This window comes from Miscanthus floridulus, chromosome 8 (genome assembly GCF_019320115.1).
Source record: "Miscanthus floridulus cultivar M001 chromosome 8, ASM1932011v1, whole genome shotgun sequence".
Classification (NCBI taxonomy): domain Eukaryota; kingdom Viridiplantae; phylum Streptophyta; class Magnoliopsida; order Poales; family Poaceae; genus Miscanthus; species Miscanthus floridulus.
In genome coordinates, this window is record NC_089587.1 from 175,455,583 (window position 1) to 175,476,561 (window position 20,979).

The 20,979-nt window shown below is 45.7% G+C and overlaps 4 protein-coding genes and 1 non-coding gene across 5 annotated transcripts; 3 read left to right on the forward strand and 2 right to left on the reverse strand.

The window, feature by feature from the left end:
• Positions 1 to 3,586: 3,586 nt before the first annotated feature.
• LOC136474074 (prohibitin-3, mitochondrial-like) lies at positions 3,587 to 5,448 on the forward strand. The gene has a single exon (XM_066471688.1). The coding sequence runs from the start codon at positions 3,704 to 3,706 to the stop codon at positions 4,550 to 4,552; it is 849 nt and encodes a 282-aa protein (XP_066327785.1). The 5' UTR covers positions 3,587 to 3,703; the 3' UTR covers positions 4,553 to 5,448.
• Positions 5,449 to 8,914: 3,466 nt separating this feature from the next.
• LOC136474075 (uncharacterized) lies at positions 8,915 to 11,859 on the forward strand. The gene is made up of 2 exons (XM_066471689.1): positions 8,915 to 9,541; positions 11,482 to 11,859. Exons 1-2 carry the CDS (start codon positions 9,116 to 9,118, stop codon positions 11,641 to 11,643), a joined length of 588 nt encoding a protein of 195 aa, XP_066327786.1. The 5' UTR covers positions 8,915 to 9,115; the 3' UTR covers positions 11,644 to 11,859.
• Positions 11,860 to 12,131: 272 nt separating this feature from the next.
• On the reverse strand, positions 12,132 to 13,231 carry LOC136474076 (non-specific lipid transfer protein GPI-anchored 7-like). Its single transcript, XM_066471690.1, has 2 exons — positions 12,711 to 13,231; positions 12,132 to 12,597 (listed from the first exon to the last, which is right to left on the reverse strand). The coding sequence occupies exons 1-2, from the start codon at positions 13,075 to 13,077 to the stop codon at positions 12,449 to 12,451; spliced, it is 516 nt and encodes a 171-aa protein (XP_066327787.1). The 5' UTR covers positions 13,078 to 13,231; the 3' UTR covers positions 12,132 to 12,448.
• Positions 13,232 to 14,541: 1,310 nt separating this feature from the next.
• Positions 14,542 to 19,112, forward strand: LOC136474077 (protein FLX-like 3). The gene is made up of 4 exons (XM_066471691.1): positions 14,542 to 14,709; positions 16,538 to 16,738; positions 18,371 to 18,696; positions 18,938 to 19,112. The coding sequence occupies exons 2-4, from the start codon at positions 16,556 to 16,558 to the stop codon at positions 19,110 to 19,112; spliced, it is 684 nt and encodes a 227-aa protein (XP_066327788.1). The 5' UTR covers positions 14,542 to 14,709; positions 16,538 to 16,555.
• A 604-nt stretch (positions 19,113 to 19,716) lies between these two features.
• Positions 19,717 to 19,913, reverse strand: LOC136478772 (U2 spliceosomal RNA). The gene has a single exon (XR_010764480.1). It is a non-coding gene; the product is annotated as a U2 spliceosomal RNA (small nuclear RNA).
• Positions 19,914 to 20,979: the final 1,066 nt, after the last annotated feature.

Here is a 20,979-nt window from a genome sequence, read left to right on the forward strand (position 1 = left end):
GTGAACGGCGGCTCGAGCACAACCGGCGTGCGGGAATGGCGCGGGTGCAGTGGCATTGGCCGGCTCTGTGGTGCGCATGGGCGTCACAATGCTCCAGCGGGCATGTTGGGTAGGTCGAGGGGGTCCTCCAGGGCCTCCGGTGGCTTTGGCCACGGTGGACGGCCTTCCGATCATGTCGGCGGCGTCGGTGTGGTGGCTATGGCCTCGGAGGGCGTCACAGTGGGGCGTGTAGGCTCCTACAGATCCGTGTGGACGCGGCGAGGGCGTCCAGAGCTCAGGGCAGGACTTCCAGTTTCTAGGTGGTCGGTAGGGTCTTCCCGGCGGCCACGGCGACATGGTGACGACGGCAAGGCGCGCGGGTCACTATGGGCTCTTGCGGGGTGGTCACGGCGAATGGAACGAGCGAGTCAGGGAGGCACCAGGCGCTCCTGGTGGTACTGGCCACGGCGGTCGGTGCTCGGACCAGTGGTCGGGTGCTCGGACCTATGGTCTGGTGCTCGGACTGGTGGTCGAGTGCTCGGACCAGTGGTCTGGTGCTCGGACTGGTGGTCAAGTGCTCGGACCAGTGGTCTGGTGCTCGGACTGGTGGTCAAGTGCTCGGAGGTGGTCTGGTGCTCTAGTGGTGGCTGCATCATGGCGGCGGCGTTGCGAGCGCGGCATGCGTGCTCGGCTACGGCGTCTGGGGAACCTAGAGAGGCCTACAGCGTCCAAGGGCTCGGGGATGGTCACGGTCAATGTGAGTGTGCTGATGCTGGTGTGCCTAGAGGCCAGGGATGGCCTTGGCCTACGCGCTCACGGTATGAAGCGCCATGGCCGGAGTAGCAAGGTCCAGTGGCGAGCAGGGAATGAACCGGGGCTCACCGTGGGTGCTGTGGAAGAAAGGATGGCGGTGCAGTGTCGAGTTGCGGCCATGTAGCTCCGGAAGCAGTGCCGTGCAGTGCCGACCCGCGATCGTGATGACGAACGATGGCGTCGCCTTCGGCTCTAGCGACTTCGGCAGCGTGCGGGGCTCCGATCCTCCTCTCACGATCTCCTTCTCGGCCCTCTACTCTCGGTGTGGTGCGGCTGCTGGGCCACCAAGCGGCTGGCGGAGGCTGAGGGAGAAGCTAGGGCGCCGGGCAGTGAGCGGCGTGCGGGCTGGCTTTATAGCCGAGCGCCATGCCTCCCAGGGTGGATGGCATCGTGCGGTGGAGGCAGATGCATCGCATCAGACGGTGGTGCGGGGTTGCGTGGGCGCGGCGCAAGGGGGACAGGGTCATGTCCCGGGCGTGACCCCCTGGCCCGCCCCTGCCACAGCTGTCGGGCGCCGGTCGCGTAGGCGGTTGAGGCGTAGGGTGAGGAAGACGACACTGTAGACGGGGGGTGCGGCTGACATGCGGGGTCCAGCGGCCAGTGGCTGCGAGCGAGGCAGACGGGTGCGCGAGCGTGGGCGACGCGCTGGGCCGGCTCGTGGGCCGCGCGCTGCGCTGGGAAGACGGTGAAAAGGATTGGCAGGCCGGTTGGGCTGGCTGGCTGGCGTAGGCCGAGCAGGCCTGAGGCGTTGCGAGGCCTACATCCTTTCTCTTCTTTTTCTATTTTGTTTATCATTTCATCTCTTTTGTTTGAATTCGAATTTGGTTCTAAAATTTGAATTCCAAATTGGTGCACCTAATTTATTGGAGTTGTTAAGCATATCATAACTCAAATGGAGATCCAAATCACATTCAATGTATGCAACACTTATTTGTTAGAATTTAAATAAACGCAATTAACTAATGACATGCCATGCTTATGTGTTAACTTGGGTTGGGGTTAGACCTAATGCATTTCTTAGGTTGGGTTACTATACATGACACTCATCATCACATGGAAGTTTTTAAGAAAAATTTGGTAGTTGGTATTTTCAGTGTGTGGATTTTTGGGTTGTTACACCAACTGTCAGCAAAAGATGCTCGACAGTCCACCTAGGGGTATCCCGCGATGGTAGATTTGTCGGTGGGGGTGCACGTAATCAGGAACCGGATGGTGACACAAGGCGTAGAGACAACGATTTAGACAGGTTTGGGCCATCTAATCGACGTAATACCCTACGTCCTGTGTCTTTGGTGTATTATATTGAATATGAGATGTAGGTAGATATTGTCTAGGGGGCCCTACCTCTTCTTATATACTCTAGAGGGATAGGGTTATAAGGAAAGTATCTTATTTGGTACTATACAATATCTTACGGTGCACGTTGACTTGTGCCGTGTACGCCTTGATCTTGTGGGTTGGGCCACTTCTGATGGTGCGGCACATGTCTTGTCTTATAGATACCGGGGGTCATATCCCCCACACTTGGCATCCAAAATGGGTCTTTCATATAAATACTATGTTGGAGGCTATAAATATTATGTTGGAGACCCATTTTAATTTTGGGTTTCGCAATAGGCCTCCTGTTGTAGACAGCCTTAGGCACCATCATGGTCGCCACTAGGTTGCCTTTACTGTTACATAACACGTACACCCCGCGTGATGAACCTTCAGTTCGAAGTACCCGCTTATAACCATAGAGTCAAAGATCCTAGCAGCCATTAGCGAACAACAACACTGCAAACTGCTATCTTACCACTGCAAACAAGTACCTCCAAGAGAACAAAAGATGTGAAATTCAACGGTAATGTACAGGAACTAAAACATATTGTAAAAGGGTCGTGTTTTAATGGATGCAACGACATCCCCAGTGAAACTTTTCTACTCTCAAATCATACTCTATTTGTATTTATTTCCAATCAAGCCCCTTAGATATCTATTTTAAACTTGATATTTTCCTTCAGTCTCAATGTGTAAATAACTAAATATTATGTACTTCACAGCTTCGGCTCTAAGAATTTGTGGAGTTGCCATCCTTAATTAGACCCAGAGATGCTTGAAGGTAGAGTATGTAACATTTGGCCTAGTTTGAATCGGGTCCACTGACCCATGTGTTTGTTGATAAGACATTTGGGGGTTTAGCGCCATGATTGGTATTTGAGGGTGGACTGACCAAAATATAAAGTTTTTAGAGTCCATACCGCCAACCCTCAGTTAATCTTTTCATGTGAAGTGAGAACAGAAGCATAAGTAGATTGGTGGGAGTGTGTGGTTCACTTTGCCTATAGAGTGATTTGAGGCATTTGGATTTGAGGCATATAGGTTCCACCACACACACACACAAAAACAGCTTAGCTACGATTCGCCATTAAATTTTGATATTGAACAGACCTATTCAAATAGGTACTCCGTACCGAATAAGTATGTTAGATTAATCATGTATTTTATGCTACAAAGATATAAATGTTAGTAATATTTTATATAATTAATCATTTTTTTGATTTAGTACAAATCTAGAATTGTTTTTCTTTTTCTTTTTTAAGATTACGCCTTTACGGCCACCAAGATACCAGAACGCGGGCCTCCTCGGACACGCTGGCCCACAGTACCCTCACCAACACGAGGCCCAATCCGCAGCAGGTCCACGCACGAATCTCGTTACCGCATCGCTGCCGTCCACCTAACACGGCTGACTGGAACCTTCATCTTCTTCCCTGCCAAGAAAGGGGAGGAGATGCGGCGTCCCGTGCACGGCTTAAAACCCCCAGGTCACCACGCCGCCGAATCACTAGAAACCCCAAACCAAACTACCAAAGGGAATTTCTCCAGCAGCGAGCAATCCCCCACCGCAAGTAAGGTCAAGGAGGAGGCGATGGCTGGCGGCGGGCAGGCGGCGGTGTCGTTCCTGACGCGGATGGCGAAGGTGGCTGTGGGGTTGGGCGTGGCGGCGTCCGCGGCCTCCACGTCCTTCTACACGGTGGACGGCGGGGAGCGCGCCGTCATCTTCGATCGCGTCCGCGGCGTGCTCCCGCAGACGACGTCAGAGGGTACTCATTTCCTGGTCCCCATCCTCCAGAAGCCCTTCATCTTCGACATCCGCACTCGCCCTCACAGCTTCTCCTCCACCTCCGGCACCAAGGACCTCCAGATGGTCAACCTCACGCTCCGCGTCCTGTCGCGCCCCGACGTCGAACACCTCCCGGACATCTTCAACTCCCTCGGCCTCGAGTACGACGAGAAGGTCCTCCCATCCATCGGCAACGAGGTGCTCAAGGCCGTCGTCGCGCAGTTCAACGCCGACCAGCTCCTCACCGAGCGTCCCCACGTCTCCGCGCTCGTCCGCGAGTCGCTCACCCAGCGCGCCCGCGAGTTCAACATCGTCCTCGACGACGTCGCCATCACCCACCTAGCCTACGGGCCGGAGTTCTCGCAGGCCGTCGAGAAGAAGCAGGTCGCGCAGCAGGAGGCCGAGCGCTCCAGGTTCCTCGTCGCACGCGCCGAGCAGGAGAGGCGCGCCGCCATCGTCCGCGCCGAGGGGGAGAGCGAGGCCGCGCGCCTTATCTCCGAGGCCACGACCACTGCGGGCAACGGCCTGATCGAGCTCAGGAGGATCGAGGCGGCTAAGGAGATCGCCGGCGTCCTGGCGCGCACGCCCAACGTCTCCTACATCCCCGCCGGCGACAATGGCCAGATGCTGCTCGGGCTTAACGCCGCCCGGTGAATGGATCGTCTCTTTCCCCGTAATTAGTTACTGCCTTAGTGTCCTATTGAACTACTTCAGTATTTTCAGATGCATCTACTTAGTTATGGTTTTGTGGTACGATTCCATGCTGGGTAAAGATGGTGATATGCATTGCTCATAAAGTTCGGCAGATGGAGAATTTATCCAACAATTGCTTCATTTTATTGCCAGAAAACTCTCGTTATTGTGATTGTGATATCTCTTGTCCCATGTGCTTGTTTTCTGATATATATGTGATTTAGTGCTGCTAGCATTCTACAATGCCCTGTTGATGTTGTGGTTATCTTAGGTCTTAAGTCTAGCAGTCCAGATTGGTTGCGGACGACTTGCGCCTGTGGATTAACTGAGTACTGGTTCGAGTTTGGTTGCTTGTTTCACATATTATATTGTGTTCTGCTAGCACGTTGTACTGAAAACAGTGCGCTCTGTTTTTCAGAATCAGAGACATAGCATAGTTTGGAGCTATCTGTTCTTTTTTTTTTCAATTTCCTTTTAATGGCGAACAGAGCTGCTATCTGACTAATTTATTAAGACATTGAGCTACTTGCTGTTAATATTTGCCTTGCTGTTGATTTCTTGGTTTTGCAGCTAGTTTTGCTGGAAGGAACTAGATACTGTGGAACTGTTTAGGCAAAGGCCCCATAACCTGTTTCCTTGTATACAATTTTGGCACGCCCATTTTCTTTTTGTGTCATTCTGAAGCATGAATGCTTTCAAGGCTATGTTTGGTGAAAGTTTGATAACACTGCATTGGATTTTAATTTTAACATAATGTGTTAGTAGATTTTTCCCTTGACAGAATCTGCCTTTCTTGGAAGTTTAGATCGTCCAATGGTTGCTATAATGGCTGTTCTTTGAATGGTGTGTTAGATTCAAATTTGTGCGTGCAGTTTTGCTTTGCCCACTATATTTCTCTTTATGCTCAGGAACTCAGTTATTTTCTGGCACTGTCTTGTGATATTTCCTTTGAATCTCAACCTAACCATCACTTGTTGCCAACTTACGTTCCGTAAGCCTTGTTTATGGAAAACCTGTCTAACAAAGAAGCAGAGCCCCTGCTTATTTTAATATCGACTTTGTGTGAAGCTCATTTCTTGCAAGTGGAAGTTTCCTGTTTTTTATGTAAATCCAGTTGAAAACGAACAATTGCTGATGGAAAAACCGGACGAAAGTCAAGGAATGTAAAGCACCGTATGAGCGAGCACAGAAAAGTGAAATAGACAAATAGTTGACCTGGTAGTATGATCATTTTTTAAAGTTTATGAACCCTGATAGCATAGCATTGGATTAGCGCTGATGCAACTTTGTTTAAGATCTCTGCCCAGTTGCGCTTGCAATTTTAGCCTGCAGGCTGCAACCATCGAATATTGTTGTTGGTTATAAAGTGTGCAGTGTTTGTGTGTTTCCTCACTCCCGGCATTTTGTGATTGAATCTTCTTGACGGCCCTATTAGCTTTGCTGAAAAGTACTGTACGTTGATTTCTCGTGAGAGGAAAATATTGTTCCTTCGCTGAAAAAGTACGTGTTTTTCTCTCACAATAAATCAGCGAATAGTACTTTTCAGCTATCGGTCTCTAGCAGAACTCTATAGCATCTTCTAGGTTGAATCCAATTATCCAATCCAGAAGTAGCTTGCCAACAGTTCTGTACTAAATAGTAATTCTATATTCATGTTGTAGGTTGAATCTAGTAGCAGCTTCCCAACTAAATACTCATTGTGTAAGGTTATTCTCTTAAATGAATGAATTACTAAGAGGTTGTGCGTTGAAAAAGTAGTTTAGGCCCTGTTTAGATTCCAAAAATTTTCAACCCAAAGTGTCACATCGAATCTTGCGGCACATGCATGGAGTACTAAATATAGACGAAAAACAAAACTAATTGCACAGTTGGGTGAGAAATCACGAGACGAAACTTTCGAACCTAATTAGTTCATAATTAGACACTAATTGTCAAATACAAACAAAAGTGCTATAGTAGCAAAAACCAAAAAAAATTTCCAACTAAACGCGCCCTTATCCTAATTCACTTCCTACACAGAATCGCATGGTCCTAGAGAATCAATTCTAGCTATAGAATGTCTCGTGGAGAATTACATCCGATGGAGATTGGAGAATGAGGAGCATGAGGATGTCTATTTTACATTTGGCTCGGCCCGCAACTCGGATAGGGCCTGGATAGCCAAAGGTGAACCTGAAAAAGGTTCTCGGCTCGAACACCCCTGCGTATTAATTTCAGCCGTTTTTTTATATATATAAAAGAACAGACCCGTGGGATGCTAATGGGCACGAACCTTTTGCTTGAAATGGTCAAGGCTGGTTATAAAGCAGGCATAATTTTCTTAGCATCCCACACAGGGGTCTGAGGGGCTGGTTCGAAGAGCTTCATCTTCAGCTTTTCCTAAGAAAATCACTTTCAACCGGCCAAATGATTAAAATATCAACAGATTCAGGTGGACATCAGCAGAAAATCATTTCTCTATTTATGTTACACATTGGGAGCTAAAAAAACCCTGCTTAACCCTGCTCTCTGTTATATTATGGTGGGGATCAGCAAAAAATCCTACTTTCTCCTAGAAATCTAATGAAATCACTCCATCGGAAAATCAAGGAGCAAAGCTGAAGAATTAGAGAGCGGAGCTCGCCCAAATGGGGCATGAGACTTAAAAGTCATCATGGTTACTCGTGCTCTATCTAGTTATAGAAAAATATTTGTGATTTCCTAAATAGTAAGAGAGGGTTTGTCCGTGGCAACCTCCAAGCCAGGCATTGAAATACTTGGAAGGGCTGAGCGAGATAGTTTTCCCTCTCTTTTTAAACATAACGTCATTAAATCCTAGAATATTTGTTTGGCGTGGCTAGCGCATGGACGTGGACGCTAGCATCCATTCGTACACCCGCGCGTGTCGAGATCGAATCGAGCGAGCAGAAGTGGGGGAGCATAGACGGGAGGGGTGGGATTAATACGGAAAGAGCGAAGTGGTGAAGGCGACGGTTGATTCGCCGTGGCTCTCAGGGATGCGACGCGACGCGGAGATCTTCTACCCACTGGCTCCCTGGTGCTGCGAACCTGCGACGGTTGCTCAAACTGAAGCACACGTGGCTGACGTTTGCCACGGGCACAGGTCCGGATGCAGAGACGCTGGTGGAAGCGGATCCCCGCGAGCCAATAAGATGAGAAGACATTGTGGCTAGTGTGCTGCATACTACTTCGCATGTTGCGCGCCTGCTACTCCCTCCCTCTCTCTCCGCCGCTTGTTGTGGCTGCTGCCGAAGCATTTGTTGCAACATACCTCTAAAACAAAGTGAAACATTTGAAATATACGCTTGCAACATATGTGTGTAGCCACTACAACTTGCAACATAAATCTGAACAGGAAACATTTGGAACATACGCTTGCAACATATGCAATATTCAAATAAAACATTTGTGACGTACGTCTAAAATAGCTGAAACATTTGAAACGTACACTTGCAACATACATTTATAGCCATTGCAACATATGCAATACCAGATCTACTTTTGCAACATCCAACTGAAACACATGCAACATCCAAATGAAACATACATCTGAAACGCATGAAACGTACGGAGCTTGACGCCCCGGAGTGGCGCAAAGGTCGCCAGTGTGGAGCTCATCGGCGGCACGGACCTCGGCGGGTGAATGGAGAGCAGCCGTGGCAGGAGACGCGGTGGAGGCGGTGAGTCCGTGTCATTTTCTAGTCTTACGTCACCATCGCTGCCTATTAGTCTCTGTAGCTCAGCTTTAGTCTCTGCGAGCGGGGGGCGAAGCGCGGGTAGGGGTGCGCAGCACGCAACGCGCGCAGGGGCTCGCGGCACACAGCGCAGGCGGGCAGTGCGGGCAGCACACAGTGTGTGCGGGGTCGGTCCGGACGGATGAACACCCTATAGGTATCATATCGTATTTAAAAATATTTAGCTAACACATTATAATTTTTTTCTTTGATTAAAGAATTTCGTTTTGGCGAGAAGCCCTGCCGTCCAACCGGGCAGTGACTTCACCGCTGACATCAGGTGCTAACCTTATGTTGTGTCGTCCACTCAAGCCCTTTTTAGTTACCTCAAAATTCAAACTTGGCACTATGAAAAAGAAGCACAGTACAGACGGAGCAAACCATGCCGGGCACACCGTGCGGTGCCGGTGCCGGTGCCGCCGTGCACGGACATCAGGTGCGGTCAACACTCAACACACAGACCAGACAGCATGGCCATCTCATCGCACGAAGCCGGGAGGGGCCCCCCGAGTCCCCACCCGCACCGCCCCATCCCCGCCCCCCGAGCCCAAACAAAACAAGCCGCACAGTGCGGTCCTGTCCTGCGTGGTTTGACCACGACGCGACCAGCCCGCTCCTCCTCCCTTGCCGAACAGCCGAAGCGCCCCCACAGCAGAAGCGAAGAACGGCAGCAAGCCAACCGGGCCTGGCAGGCATGCTCGCCCGCTGCCGCAGCTGAGGCGAGGCGACCCGCAGCCGTCCCCGTCCGAGACGCCGCGTCCCCGGCGGCCAGCGCAGGCGCGCAGCCGCCATGGATCCGGCGTCCAAGGAGCTCGAGCGCCGCAGCCGCTATCTCAGCTCGCTCATCCGCCGCACTAAGCTCAGCGCCGCCCCTCAGCCGGAGCCGGAGCCCGAGCCCGAGGTGGCGCCACCGAATCCGGAGCCGGAGCCGGAGACTGAGGTTGGGAAGCGCGGGGAGGCCAAGGCGGCGGAGCCAGTGGCCGAGGAGGAGGAGAAGCGGGAGGCCAAAGAGGCGGGGGACGGGAAGGGGAAAGAGATCAAGGGGAAGGACGACGGGGGTCCCAAGGAGGAGGACGGCAGCAGGAAGGTGTCGGTGCGGGTGCGCGCGGCCGACATGCCCCTGCCGCTGCAGCGCCGCGCGGTCCGGCTCGCCTACGAAGCCATCGCCGCCATGCCGCGCCTCGACAGCAAGCGCCTCGCCCTCGCGCTCAAGAAGGTATGCCACCGTCGTCCGCCCTGTATCTCGGTAGGTAATTTCTCTTGGGAAGGTGTGTCAGCCTGTCTTTGTGTCGCTAAGTCGAGCGCACGGAGATCATGTGTTGTGGGCCTGATATACAGAAATGCGGGTATGCAATTGTGCATTTGGGTTTGATTCGGCCGTTTGGGTAGGTGTTACTCCTACTAATGTTGAGATTGTAGGAAATGTGGCTAACTGGCTAGTCCCCACAGTGGTTAGTCATAACTCGTAACAAACCTTGTTGTGGGGAGGGGTTTAAAATCAGAGATCCAGTTTCACATTCAGTTTGTCCTCTCTGCAATTATTCTGAGATGAATGGAACTCCTCGAGGTGCTTCTGTAGTTGTGTGAGAATTGTGCTATGACTTTGGTTTTGATAGTTATTTATAGCCATACAGCCAAAGACCACGGTAAGAGGCAGGCCTTGAGGAATTCATTAGGTAGCTTTACATCCTGCCTAGTAAATACGACTTGTTGCATTGCATACTCTTTAGCAAATTGGTTCGCCCATCAGTACAGCAGAGGCGATCTGGATGAGGAAGGCGACAGTGTTAGAGATGACCAGTCATGAAATGTCATGTATGCATCTTAAACTTTAGCAGGACTGTTTCATGATCACAATGCAGTGTCTGTTAGAGTTATTGAAAGGAGCATCTTGAAGAAAGTAGGACATATTGATATTTCTAAATGTTAGATGGCATTTGGTCCCTATATTGAAAACATTAAAAAAGGGCGTACCCAGTGCAGAGAGCTCCCGCTCTGTGCGGGGTCTGGGAAAGGGTGTCAGTGGCAAGCCTGTGCAATGCGAGGAGACCGCGACTCGAACCCGGGACCTTCCGGTCACAGGCAGTAAGACTCTACCGCTTGCACCAGGCCCGCCCTTCCTATATTGAAAACATTACCTCTATATATTAGGTGGGGACTCTTTGTCAACCCCCACCCCTACGACCCCCCCCCCCCCCCCCCCACCCCCACCCCCACCCCCACCCATCGATTTCATTTAAAAAAAACATTACCTCAGTCCGTAGCACTATTAGTGCAAACCATCTGCTTTTGTGTAGCCATTAATATCTTGTTTATGTGGACCTTCTGAATTCGACATAGGTTAGCAGTGGACCTAGATTTCGCCAACTTCTGCCAATGTGTTGAATGAATGCAATCTTATGTTCCACTTCATTTATTGTGTTTTGTTGCCATGCCATCTTTGTCTTGTCTAGCAAGTAGCAACTACTGTTAGTTTGTCCCCCCACATGTGTAACAAGGAATTAATCTTCAAAGATGTTGGTACAAGCACCTCGGAGGATCAGAGCAATCTGGACTTCTACTCTATGTTAGTGTTAACTGAAATGGATCTCTGAAATGCTAATATCCAAAAAGGGATTCTTGACAAAAAACATATGTATTATTATTATCTGTGTACAATAATTTATTTTAGCATACATAAGACTTTGGACCAATAGCCTTAATTTGTCACTATGAATATATTTGTTATAGGTTTTCTGACTGTTGTCTCTTGGGTTTTCATTCTTACAGCTTAGTGCAATATTATGTCCTCCATTTATGAAGCATTGCTCTTCTTTTATATTGAGCATTTGGTGTACCTGAGACTGTAGAAAATCATTGTCTCTGCTGCTGCTGCTGCAATATTATCTCTGTGCATCTCTTTCATAATATGATTTTTAACTATTAGCTTTTACTCTTACTATTAGTTTCCTGTAACCTCCTAAACCTGCTGAATGTATAATCTGGGTTCTAGTATTCATTTCTACTAATCTGCTGATTACTTGAGGCTATTGCTTTCCAGAACATTGGTTGCATGCATATTAGTTGTTTAACCAGGATTTGGATGTTTGGTGACTCTGCAATTTATCAATCTTCCCCATGTTGTTGGTAGATGATATTGTTTTCATTTGCCTGCAGGAATTTGATACGGCATATGGTCCTGCTTGGCATTGCATTGTTGGAACTAGCTTTGGTTCCTATGTCACTCACTCTCTGGGAGGTTTCTTGTACTTCTCTGTCGATAAGGCTTATGTTCTTCTCTTCAGAACCGCTGTTGAGCCACTAGACCATCCGCGATGAGGGGCCATGAAACAGTCTACTAGCTAGCGCATTCTGTATTCGACATTTAACTGCAGAAGAAGGTTAAGGAGAATAGAACGATCATCACCCTCCATGCAAATATGTAGAACCAATCTGCTGTAACTAGTTTTTTTTCCATGTACTGTGCACTAATCTGCCATGTAAACCTTAACATTAGCTTTCGGAGCTGTAACTTGACTCGGTTCTTCAGTGCGAGGGGAATTTTCTTTTGCATCCTTAATGCCTTGTAACCTTTGTTCGCTTTGGAATCAGTATGATCTCTGAGGTCGTAACCTATGGTGGCGAACCTCGAGATTTGAGATTCAATCATCGGTTGTGGTAGATGCATCCAGTTAATATAGCTGTTGTGGTAGATGCATCCAGTTAATATAGCTGACTGGCTTTTAGATTCAGAAAGAATGTTTGGTATCACATGTTCAGAAACATATTGATAGAAGAAACCTGAAATTACTTTCTCAATTCTACCTCTATACTAGTCTGAATGTCTGATAGTCCTTAAGTACCTATATTTACATCTGATCTGCATTGTCTCGTGGAGCTGAGTGAGAAGAATGAGGTAGTGTTTCATCATCCATTTTGTTCAGTTTATACTGTATTAACAAGCAGCACTCATGCATAGTGCAATTCCTATCCATCACTACTACTACATTATAGCGAACTGGTGAGGCGATAAAACATTACGATATGACAACGCTAAAACGATGAGCAGCACGGATCAGCCTGCAGGTAGGATAGCAAGAAAATTCACGAGTAGGCGCCACGAGATGATCCAGAACAGCCTAAATTAAAATAGTGCAGCCATGGGGACCATCTGGCCCAAAACCAACGACGCGATCAGGCTCCAGATGCTCCTGAACTCGTCACCCCTCGACGAGGCACCGTGCTGGTGGCGGTGCTGCTGCACCGGGGCGGGCGGCGGCGGCGCTTCCACGACTGCATGCATTCATTCAGGTGTCAGATGCCATCGGATGGGTGCACGGTGCACAGCAGGGAGATCGGGTGGCTAAAAACGCCGCAACGGCAGCCGGCCAGAGAAGAAAACTAACCAGGCTCGTGGGAGGAGGTCCCGGTGCGGCAGCCGACGGGGAGGCCGCAACGGGCGGGGAGCTTGAACATCTGCTCCCTGGTGACGTTGAAGGTGGCGAGCAGCTCCGGGTCGGCGAAGAGGCGGCACAGGCACGGCATCTCGGCCGCCGCGGCGTTGTGCATGGCCGTGCAGCACGTGGCCGAGGGGTGCTTGGTGGTCTTGAGGTACGCCGTGCATGGCAGCAGCTCCTCAAGGCACGGCAGCAGGTGCTGTGACGGGGCCACGCCGTGCGGGGCGCCCGCCGGGGCATGATGGTGGCGGCAGGAGACGGTGTCGACGACGACGGCGAGGAGGAGGAGCGCGGCGAGGTGCTCGAGTGGACGCATCGTCGTCGTCGTTGGCGCAGGCTTCGGAATGGTCGATCGGGGTGTGATGAGTGACGATGCGAGGTCCAGGGAGGTGGAAGATCGCCGGGCCCGTTTGACTTGTTAAGCCGGCATGCTGCCGCGCTGGCCAGGGGACGACGTTATTTCGGGCAAAAGACGGTGATTTTGCCAAGATCCTAGGATCACATACATAGTAAGTCAAATGGAGCGGTGAAAGAACACACTCTTGAATGAAACCCCAAAAGAATGAAAGTCTCGCTATCAAAGAAATCAAATAATTTAAATTTAACTAAATATATATATACAGAAAACTACTAACACTTAGGATGCGTAATAAGTATCACTAGATAATTATGAAATATATTTTGTTAAAAAATGAAACATATTTGAAGATATAAATATTGATACTATTTTCTATAAATAACGTAGTCATTGTTTGACTTCTCAGAAAATGAGATTATATATTATTTTTTGGATGGATGAGTACTAGCAAACACTCAAAGTTTCTCTTAACTAATGTCACCGATCAAACTTCTAGGTTGTGTAAATCCCTTTGTTTCTTAATCCATTAGTTAAGAGAAACTGAAGTCTGCGTTTAACTAAGGCCTTGTTTGTTAGGGCTCCTTCTCAGAGGCTAATCTTTTTTTTACTAAAAAACGGCTTCTAATACTAAATGGTTTGGTAGGGCTCCTCCACGGGAGCACGAGCCAGAGCCGAAAATGAGTTCTATCAAATGGGACCTAAACTGAAGCCTTGATGGTCCAATGTTTGCTAGTACTTAGTTTAGTTTCTCTTAACTAATGTTTAACTGATATTCTGATAACAAACATATTTGAAGATATTTGATTTCTCTTTGTTTCTTAAACCATTAAGCCAACTAGTAAATGAGACATAGATCTTGGTAGTGTAAACCCAGTGGCAGTTTGAACTTTTCTCTAAATGGACCTAACAATAGGACCATCAAGGAAAGCATGTTTAATTGCTTCATTAGAATCATAGAAACAACGCTATTGACTTCACGTCTAGTTTCTTTTTGCTAAGTTATCTTTTATCATTATGACGCCACACCGAGAGCAAACAAAGCCGGATTTGTTCTCCACCAGATTTATTCAGCATGTTCGTTTGGCTGTGGCTTGTCGTAAATGATCCTAAATTTCCAGTCAGAACAGTATTTTTTTCACATAAACCAGCCAACAGTACTTCTTCATGAATCAGCAACGATACGAACCAGCGAACCAAACAGACTGATCAGTGGCCAGTGGCAAACAAAGCCATAGCGGCTAGTGGCAAACAAAGCCATAGCTCGGTCCGGCCTGATAGACTGCCAGGCCAGGCCTAGTGGCCTAGTGGGGATCGGGAATAGGATACTCTTCCGGCCCAGCCCGGCCCGAGTTATGTTCACTCCACAAGACAAGCACACGGTTGCTAAAAAAAAAGAGAGAAGCACACTGGACGGAGCAGAGGAGCAGGCGACGCCTTCGCCGCTTCGGTGACGGTTTGCCTCGGGGACGGGGCGCGGCGGCCTCCGCGAGCAGTTCGGCAGCGACGCGGCGCGGGGCGCCTTGCTGGGTGGAGTAGCGCGGGTCGGAAGCAAAAGTCGCGGAGCACAACGAGAACGCTAACATCCAGCAGGTCTGTATCTCCTCTCCTGCAGACCACCACTGATTTTTGGTAAATTTGCTCCACGCAACAACTTGGAACCTTGGTCGCCTGGGAATGAGTAACTATCATCGGATACCCTCTACCAAACTTGTTTCGTCGTGTGCTATCTGATTGTTTTGGTAGCATGTGCGTTGAATCGTGAGCAACAGTATTCATTCATTGTTTGGTCGAGAAATTGGTTCGAATGGCATGATGTATGATTGGCCGACTCTGGTTCTGGAGTAGTTTAGCAGGAACCTGGTTGCTGGATTCCTTAGTTTGTGATTTGTTGCTATCTTCGAGGCTTTGGGGCTAAATTTTTGGGTGCTCATGCGAGCTCTAATATCAAGTAAACCATTTCCTCGACAAGAAAACAACATTCTCTGACCTAGGGGGTACTTTGTGGTGATTTCTATGAATTATGGTCACTTTGTGTTGCTTATTGAATTTCTGTGGTGTCGTGTGTGTGTGTGTGCATGTAAACTTGAAGCGGGTTTCTGATTAATTTGGGAACGAGGTGATACTGGTGTTTAATGTCCTTGCTGTTTGTGTCTTGTTAACACCCTTTTTTATTTTCCGGAGTCATACTTGCAAAGGTCTAATGATTTCAATATGAAATTATACCCATTTATGCACTTTGAGTCAGCCCGTTTCCTCAGATTTTTTGCAAGTTAAGAATGTCTAATTTGAGGGACAGCATGTACCTGTGAACCTATTGTTTGGCATCTAGTGATTGATCATCTATAATGTGAGAGGGTGATACTGAGTGCCTCGAAGATGCCTATGCAGACTATGTGGCCACTTTTGAAACACTGACTCCTTCCTTGACGGAGGAGGCTAATGCGCCCCTCAGAAGTTTAATGACTCATAGGAACCTGTTCGCTCTATTGGAGTTGGACATGATGATTGGATAGCTTGATATCTGATAACATCTGTTCATTTGATTTAGATGTGAGGTGTAGTCGCTCTCTCTTTTTCCGCAAACTTTTTAACGGTTGTGCAATTTCTACTATGCAACCACCAATCACACACTAATTTTGTAACCTTTTTTTGCGTAATGTTTTAAAGGTTGTGGAACTTTTACTCTGCAGTAGGTTTAGATTGCAAGATGTAGTAGGCTTCTTTTTTTGTGCTATCTTCCAATGATTGTGGAATTTCTATTCAGCAGCCACCAAGCCACATGAGTTGCAATCAGTATATAGTTATACACCTTTTTTAAGAACGTGCATGGGCACATGTTTCATTTAGAGGGAAGCAGAGAGAACAAGCGATTGGCCACCGTGCCCATCTAAACAATGTGTTGGCAGTAGTTACATTATGCGACTACACAAGGATGGACACAAAGCGACCCAAAGCAAAATAATAGAACAATGAGAACATCAGCCCAGTACTGTAATTATACACTAATTGTGTAACATTTTTCTGATTTGACAATGCAGTAAATAGAATATGGAAATTTAATTGATCCATATTCCATTGTAACAAATGGGTGAATACATAGAATGAGATGGCCTTAGAAGCTAAATAATAGAAAGTGTAATGATTTTCTCAAAGTAGTTAATAGATGACTTTTATGGTGGCAAACAGCTAAATGAGCTAATACGTTAATTTATTGGTTGATGAAATACCAGAACTTATTTTTACCTTAGGTGTGTTTGTACCATCATGGCCTATCATGCAGTTTTGTGTACTGAAATGTAGTCATGCTTGTTTGAGCCATTTCAACTGTTCAAGATAGTTTTATTTTTTACTCAATGTTATTATTCAAGTATATTATCCATTCATATGCTGCGGGTCTTCTTCTACCGCACCATTGCAGGCACCATCAGAAAACCATATGGCTTGGCAACCTTGGAGCAATAATGGCCATAGAAATTCCCCTTCAAATTCATTAGCTGGAAGAGTTCCTGGACCCATGCATCTGCTCCCTTCCCAGGAGGAGCTTGCAGTTCGTTGTGAAGAAATTCGTAGAATTGCTGCTGATAATACTCTTGTGCTAGAGGATATTCGGAGAATTTTTATTTTTTAATTCTTTTTTATTCAATATTTTAACAATAATCGCTCCTAAAAAAATTTGCGGATTTGACCCTTCTTGTCGCGCCAGCGACGCTGGCACGACCAAATAATGTTGTCGTGTCACATGCATTGGCGCAGCAACATCCACCACGTTAGACGGCGTTTCCGACGTGAAAAACGTTGTCACGGTATTGTTCTGTCGCGCCACCGGGAGTGACGTGACAAGAAAAACCTTTGAAAAATCATAACTCTTTGATACGACGTCGGATGAAGATTAAATTTATATGAATATTGTAGCTCTCGATGAGATTTACAACTATGTAGTTTTGAGTTTTTTTTTCTTTTGAGGACGTTAAGATGCTCAAAAAATTAATATAAAATTTCAGGAGCATAATAACCGTAAGTGCTTGTCGCATTAGAAAAATAATAGTATTTTTCTGTGGTGTCAAATAAAGATACTTTTTACATGAAAGTTGTAGCTCTCAATGAGATCTATAAGTTTGTAGTTTTGAGTTTTTACATTTGAGATCGTTAAAATGCACGAAAGAATAATATAAAATTTTAGCAGCATAATAATCACGTACTAGCACTTGTCGCATTAGAAAAATAATATTATTTTCTATGTTGTCAAATGAAGATACATTTTATATCAAAGTTGTAGCCCTAAGTGAGATATACAAGTTTATAGTTTTGAGTTTTCACATTTGGAGTCGTTAAGATGCTCAAAAAATAATATAAAATTTCAGTAGCAGCTAAAACTTTATATTAGTTTTTAGACTATGTTAACGACTTTAAATATGAAACTCAAAACTATAAACTTGTAGATCTCACTAAGAACTACAACTTTGATATAAAGTGTATCTTCATTTGACACCATACAAAAATAATATTATTTTTCTAATACGAGTGCTAGTACGCGATTATTATGCTGTTGAAAGTTTATATTATTTTTTCGTGTATTTTAACGATTTTAAATGTAAAAACTCAAAACTATAAAGTTATAGATCTCATTGAAAACTATAACTTTCATGTAAAAAGTATTTTTATTTGACACCATACAAAAACAATATTATGTTTCTATTGCGACGAGCAATTGTACGTGGTTATTATGCTTCTGAAATTTATATTAATTTTTTAAGCATCTTAATGTCATCAATTGAAAAAAAAAACTCAAAACTACAAAGTTATAGATCTCATTGAGAGCTACAATTTTCATATAAATTTCATCTTCATCCAACGTCGTATCCAAGAGTTATGATTTTTCAAAAGTTTTATCTTGTCACGCTACTCCAGGTGGCGCGATAGAACAATACTGTCACGCAGCGGGCGTGGCGTGACCCGACATCGGAAACGCCGTCTAACGTGGTGGATGTTGCCGCGCTAATGCATGTGGCGCAATGGCGCGACCAAAAGAGTGAAATCCGTAAAAAAAAAATTTAGAAGCGATTATTATTAAAATATTGAATAAAAAGGATTAAAAATAAAAAAAAATCTAGGATATTATGGGCCTTTGGCAAGAATTAGCCGTCATTTGCCCTGTTCGCTTGGCTGATAAGCTATGGCTGAAAGTACTGTTGGCTGATTTATTATAAGAGAAAAATAATATTCGTTGACTAAAAAAGTACAACTTATAAACCAAACAAACTGGGCGATTGAAGACGAGATCCATATGCTTACCAAACAAACCATTCCCATACTTCGTCTTGATAATGAAATGGAATACAGGGATATTATCCAGGGAGGTATGCAATTAGAGGAACAGATGCGTGCTCTTAAACCTATCAAGGCAGAAGTGTTGCTCCTAAGTTCTGAAAAGATGGAGTTGGAAGCTTTGCGAAAAGAGCTATCTGTGAAGGTCCAGTCATTGTACAAGGAGCTGGAGCAGATCCGATTCGAGAACAAGCAGATACCTGCTATAAGAGAAGGGTTGCATGATATACAAGAGGAGATTTTGAGGGCCAGGTTTGTGTTTTGTGATTTTATTTACAGTGCATTGATGTAGAAAATGCCTCCATAATGTTATGCTTTGTTACAGATATATATTTTTTAAATAATCTTCTCTATTACTTAAGCAGGTTGCATTGTGTTCTGCACATTTTTAAGAATTAGAACTATCAATAATTTCTGCTTTGTCTTTCTAAATGTACCAAGGTTTGTAGGTCAACTACTAATAATGCTCCACATGGCTAAAATTCATTTCCAGGATGGCGTATGAGCATGAGAAACGAGGAAAAATCGAGCTTCTTGAGCAGAGTCAGGCCATAGAGAGAGATTTTATCAACAAAAAAATGAAAGCACAGAGGTTACGGTCAGAGCTGGAGAAGAGGAGGTCTGGTGTGTTCAAGCATCATGCATTTGGCTCATACTGTAACAGATAGAGCATGCCACCGCATCCTCCAGCTGATAGATGGGCGTCACAAACACAAAGTGTAGCTAAGGGTTTGGCGTCTATCAGAAAAATTAGTCGAAACCAGGACCAAATGTGTTTCAGTCTTTCAGATGATCAGCTGACCAAATTATTTGCTAAAAAAATGTTATTGCTATATCTCAATACTAAGTACTCCCTCCGTTCCAAATTATAAGACGTCTACGCTTTTGTAGATATATTTCTTTAACTATATATTTAGACATAGTATATATCTAAATATATAACAAAATTGTACATAGAAAATCCAAAACATACTCATATTAGCCCTACGAAGTTGATTTAGCTGACAATCATGCGTTACAGTTTTGCTGAGAATGACCTCACTGTTCATGCGCATGGATGTTTTTTTTTGTCAATGTCAAATTCAGTTTTTTTAATTATTATATATGATAATACGAAAATCCAACTGTTCGGCTTCAGCTGCTGTACCCCCTCCTTGTGCTGAAAAAGCCACAGCCAAAAACGGCTGCAGCCTGTGGCCCATCATAACAGATTACATTTAGAGCAAATTTGATTTAAGATTTGGTTAAGAGCAAATTTGATTTAAGATCCTGTTGGAGTGCGCCAGGCCCTGCCAGCAGTGCAACAGCTGGGAGACGCGAAAGGGCCCCAATGGGAAGCCACTGTGGTGGACCTTTTCCCATAAAAAATAAATTTTATATCAAAATGAGCACATGGCCCACATATCAGATATTAAACTGATAAGAACAACTATTACATTTGTTCTTGGCTAAAAGGCCGAGAAAGGTCTGCTTTGATCTGCTGCCCTGGGTCTCCTTATGTAGCGAGTCCGCGCCTCTGCGCTACATGGCTGGGCGAGGTGGGACTAAACGGATGAACAAGCTGCAGGTCTGTGTCCGTCGAGGTCGAGCGCTCTGACAAATATTGTAATGGGCTATGCCACAACGTAGCTGCCATTTTTTCCTTGCTTGAGGCCCATCCGTGGGACAGCGCGTTGGAGCCAACACACTGGTACTACGGTCTTTGGTTCCCTCCTAAAGTTTAGTCACATCACGTGGGGTGCTTCACATTAATTTAAAGTATTAAACATAGATTAATTATAAAAATAATTGCATAGATTGAGATTAATTTACGAGATAAATCTATTAAATTTAATTAGGCTCATGTTTAGTCTTTCTAATTAGTATCCAAATACCCGATGTGACATCTCCTAAACTTTAGTCCCTGGATCCAAACACCTACAACTTTCTTTTCCCTTTTTTCCCTCATTATTATTATATCTTTTCCCTTTGTCATGTCAACAGGTGTTTTAGACCCACTAGATGCCCATACATTGCACCGAGGTCATAATTTTTTCCTACTCCTACGATGATACACGTGGCTTGTGACTTAGACAAACATATTAAAAAAATTGATAAATCTAATTACATAAAAAAATATATAGTCAGCTTTTATGATCGTTATCGCTTATATAGTTATATCGTGCGGATCTAGTCAAGCCTGAGATGGACCTCAGACTGCAGGCAGCCAGGCACGTGCCAAACCTAGGGTAGTTCCGTAGTTTAGCTTTCTTTGTTTGGACAGCCATGTAAAATTTGCAATGCAATTTGTGTAAAACTTAAATGCTTCTCTTATATGATTGGTATAAAACACGCTGATGAGGAGCTGGATTGCGTCGAGCTTCGAGCAACACAAGGGCTGGCAATAGCTTGAAGACTCAAATGTATTTAACGGGAACACGTTAAAATCAACAACAGGAAACAGACGATTATACAGAGGAAGACTCAAATCTACAAATACCAAGTGACACGAATGTTAAAAATAAATAAAGGCACCCTGAACCAATTGTAGCTTGA

What these genes read in the sequence shown, in the direction of transcription:
- LOC136474075 (XM_066471689.1), top strand. Translation starts at nt 9,116, where the DNA reads ATGGATCCGGCGTCCAAGGAGCTCGAGCGCCGCAGCCGCTATCTCAGC. An exon ending in TCGCCCTCGCGCTCAAGAAG is followed by an intron (nt 9,542 to 11,481) that starts GTATGCCACCGT and finishes ATTTGCCTGCAG; the next exon opens with GAATTTGATACGGCATATGG.
- LOC136474074 (XM_066471688.1), top strand. Translation starts at nt 3,704, where the DNA reads ATGGCTGGCGGCGGGCAGGCGGCGGTGTCGTTCCTGACGCGGATGGCG.
- LOC136474076 (XM_066471690.1), bottom strand. Translation starts at nt 13,077, where the DNA reads ATGCGTCCACTCGAGCACCTCGCCGCGCTCCTCCTCCTCGCCGTCGTC. An exon ending in GACCTCCTCCCACGAGCCTG is followed by an intron (nt 12,598 to 12,710) that starts GTTAGTTTTCTT and finishes GAATGCATGCAG; the next exon opens with TCGTGGAAGCGCCGCCGCCG.
- LOC136474077 (XM_066471691.1), top strand. Translation starts at nt 16,556, where the DNA reads ATGGCTTGGCAACCTTGGAGCAATAATGGCCATAGAAATTCCCCTTCA. An exon ending in AGGATATTCGGAGAATTTTT is followed by an intron (nt 16,739 to 18,370) that starts ATTTTTTAATTC and finishes CAACTTATAAAC; the next exon opens with CAAACAAACTGGGCGATTGA. An exon ending in GAGGAGATTTTGAGGGCCAG is followed by an intron (nt 18,697 to 18,937) that starts GTTTGTGTTTTG and finishes ATTCATTTCCAG; the next exon opens with GATGGCGTATGAGCATGAGA.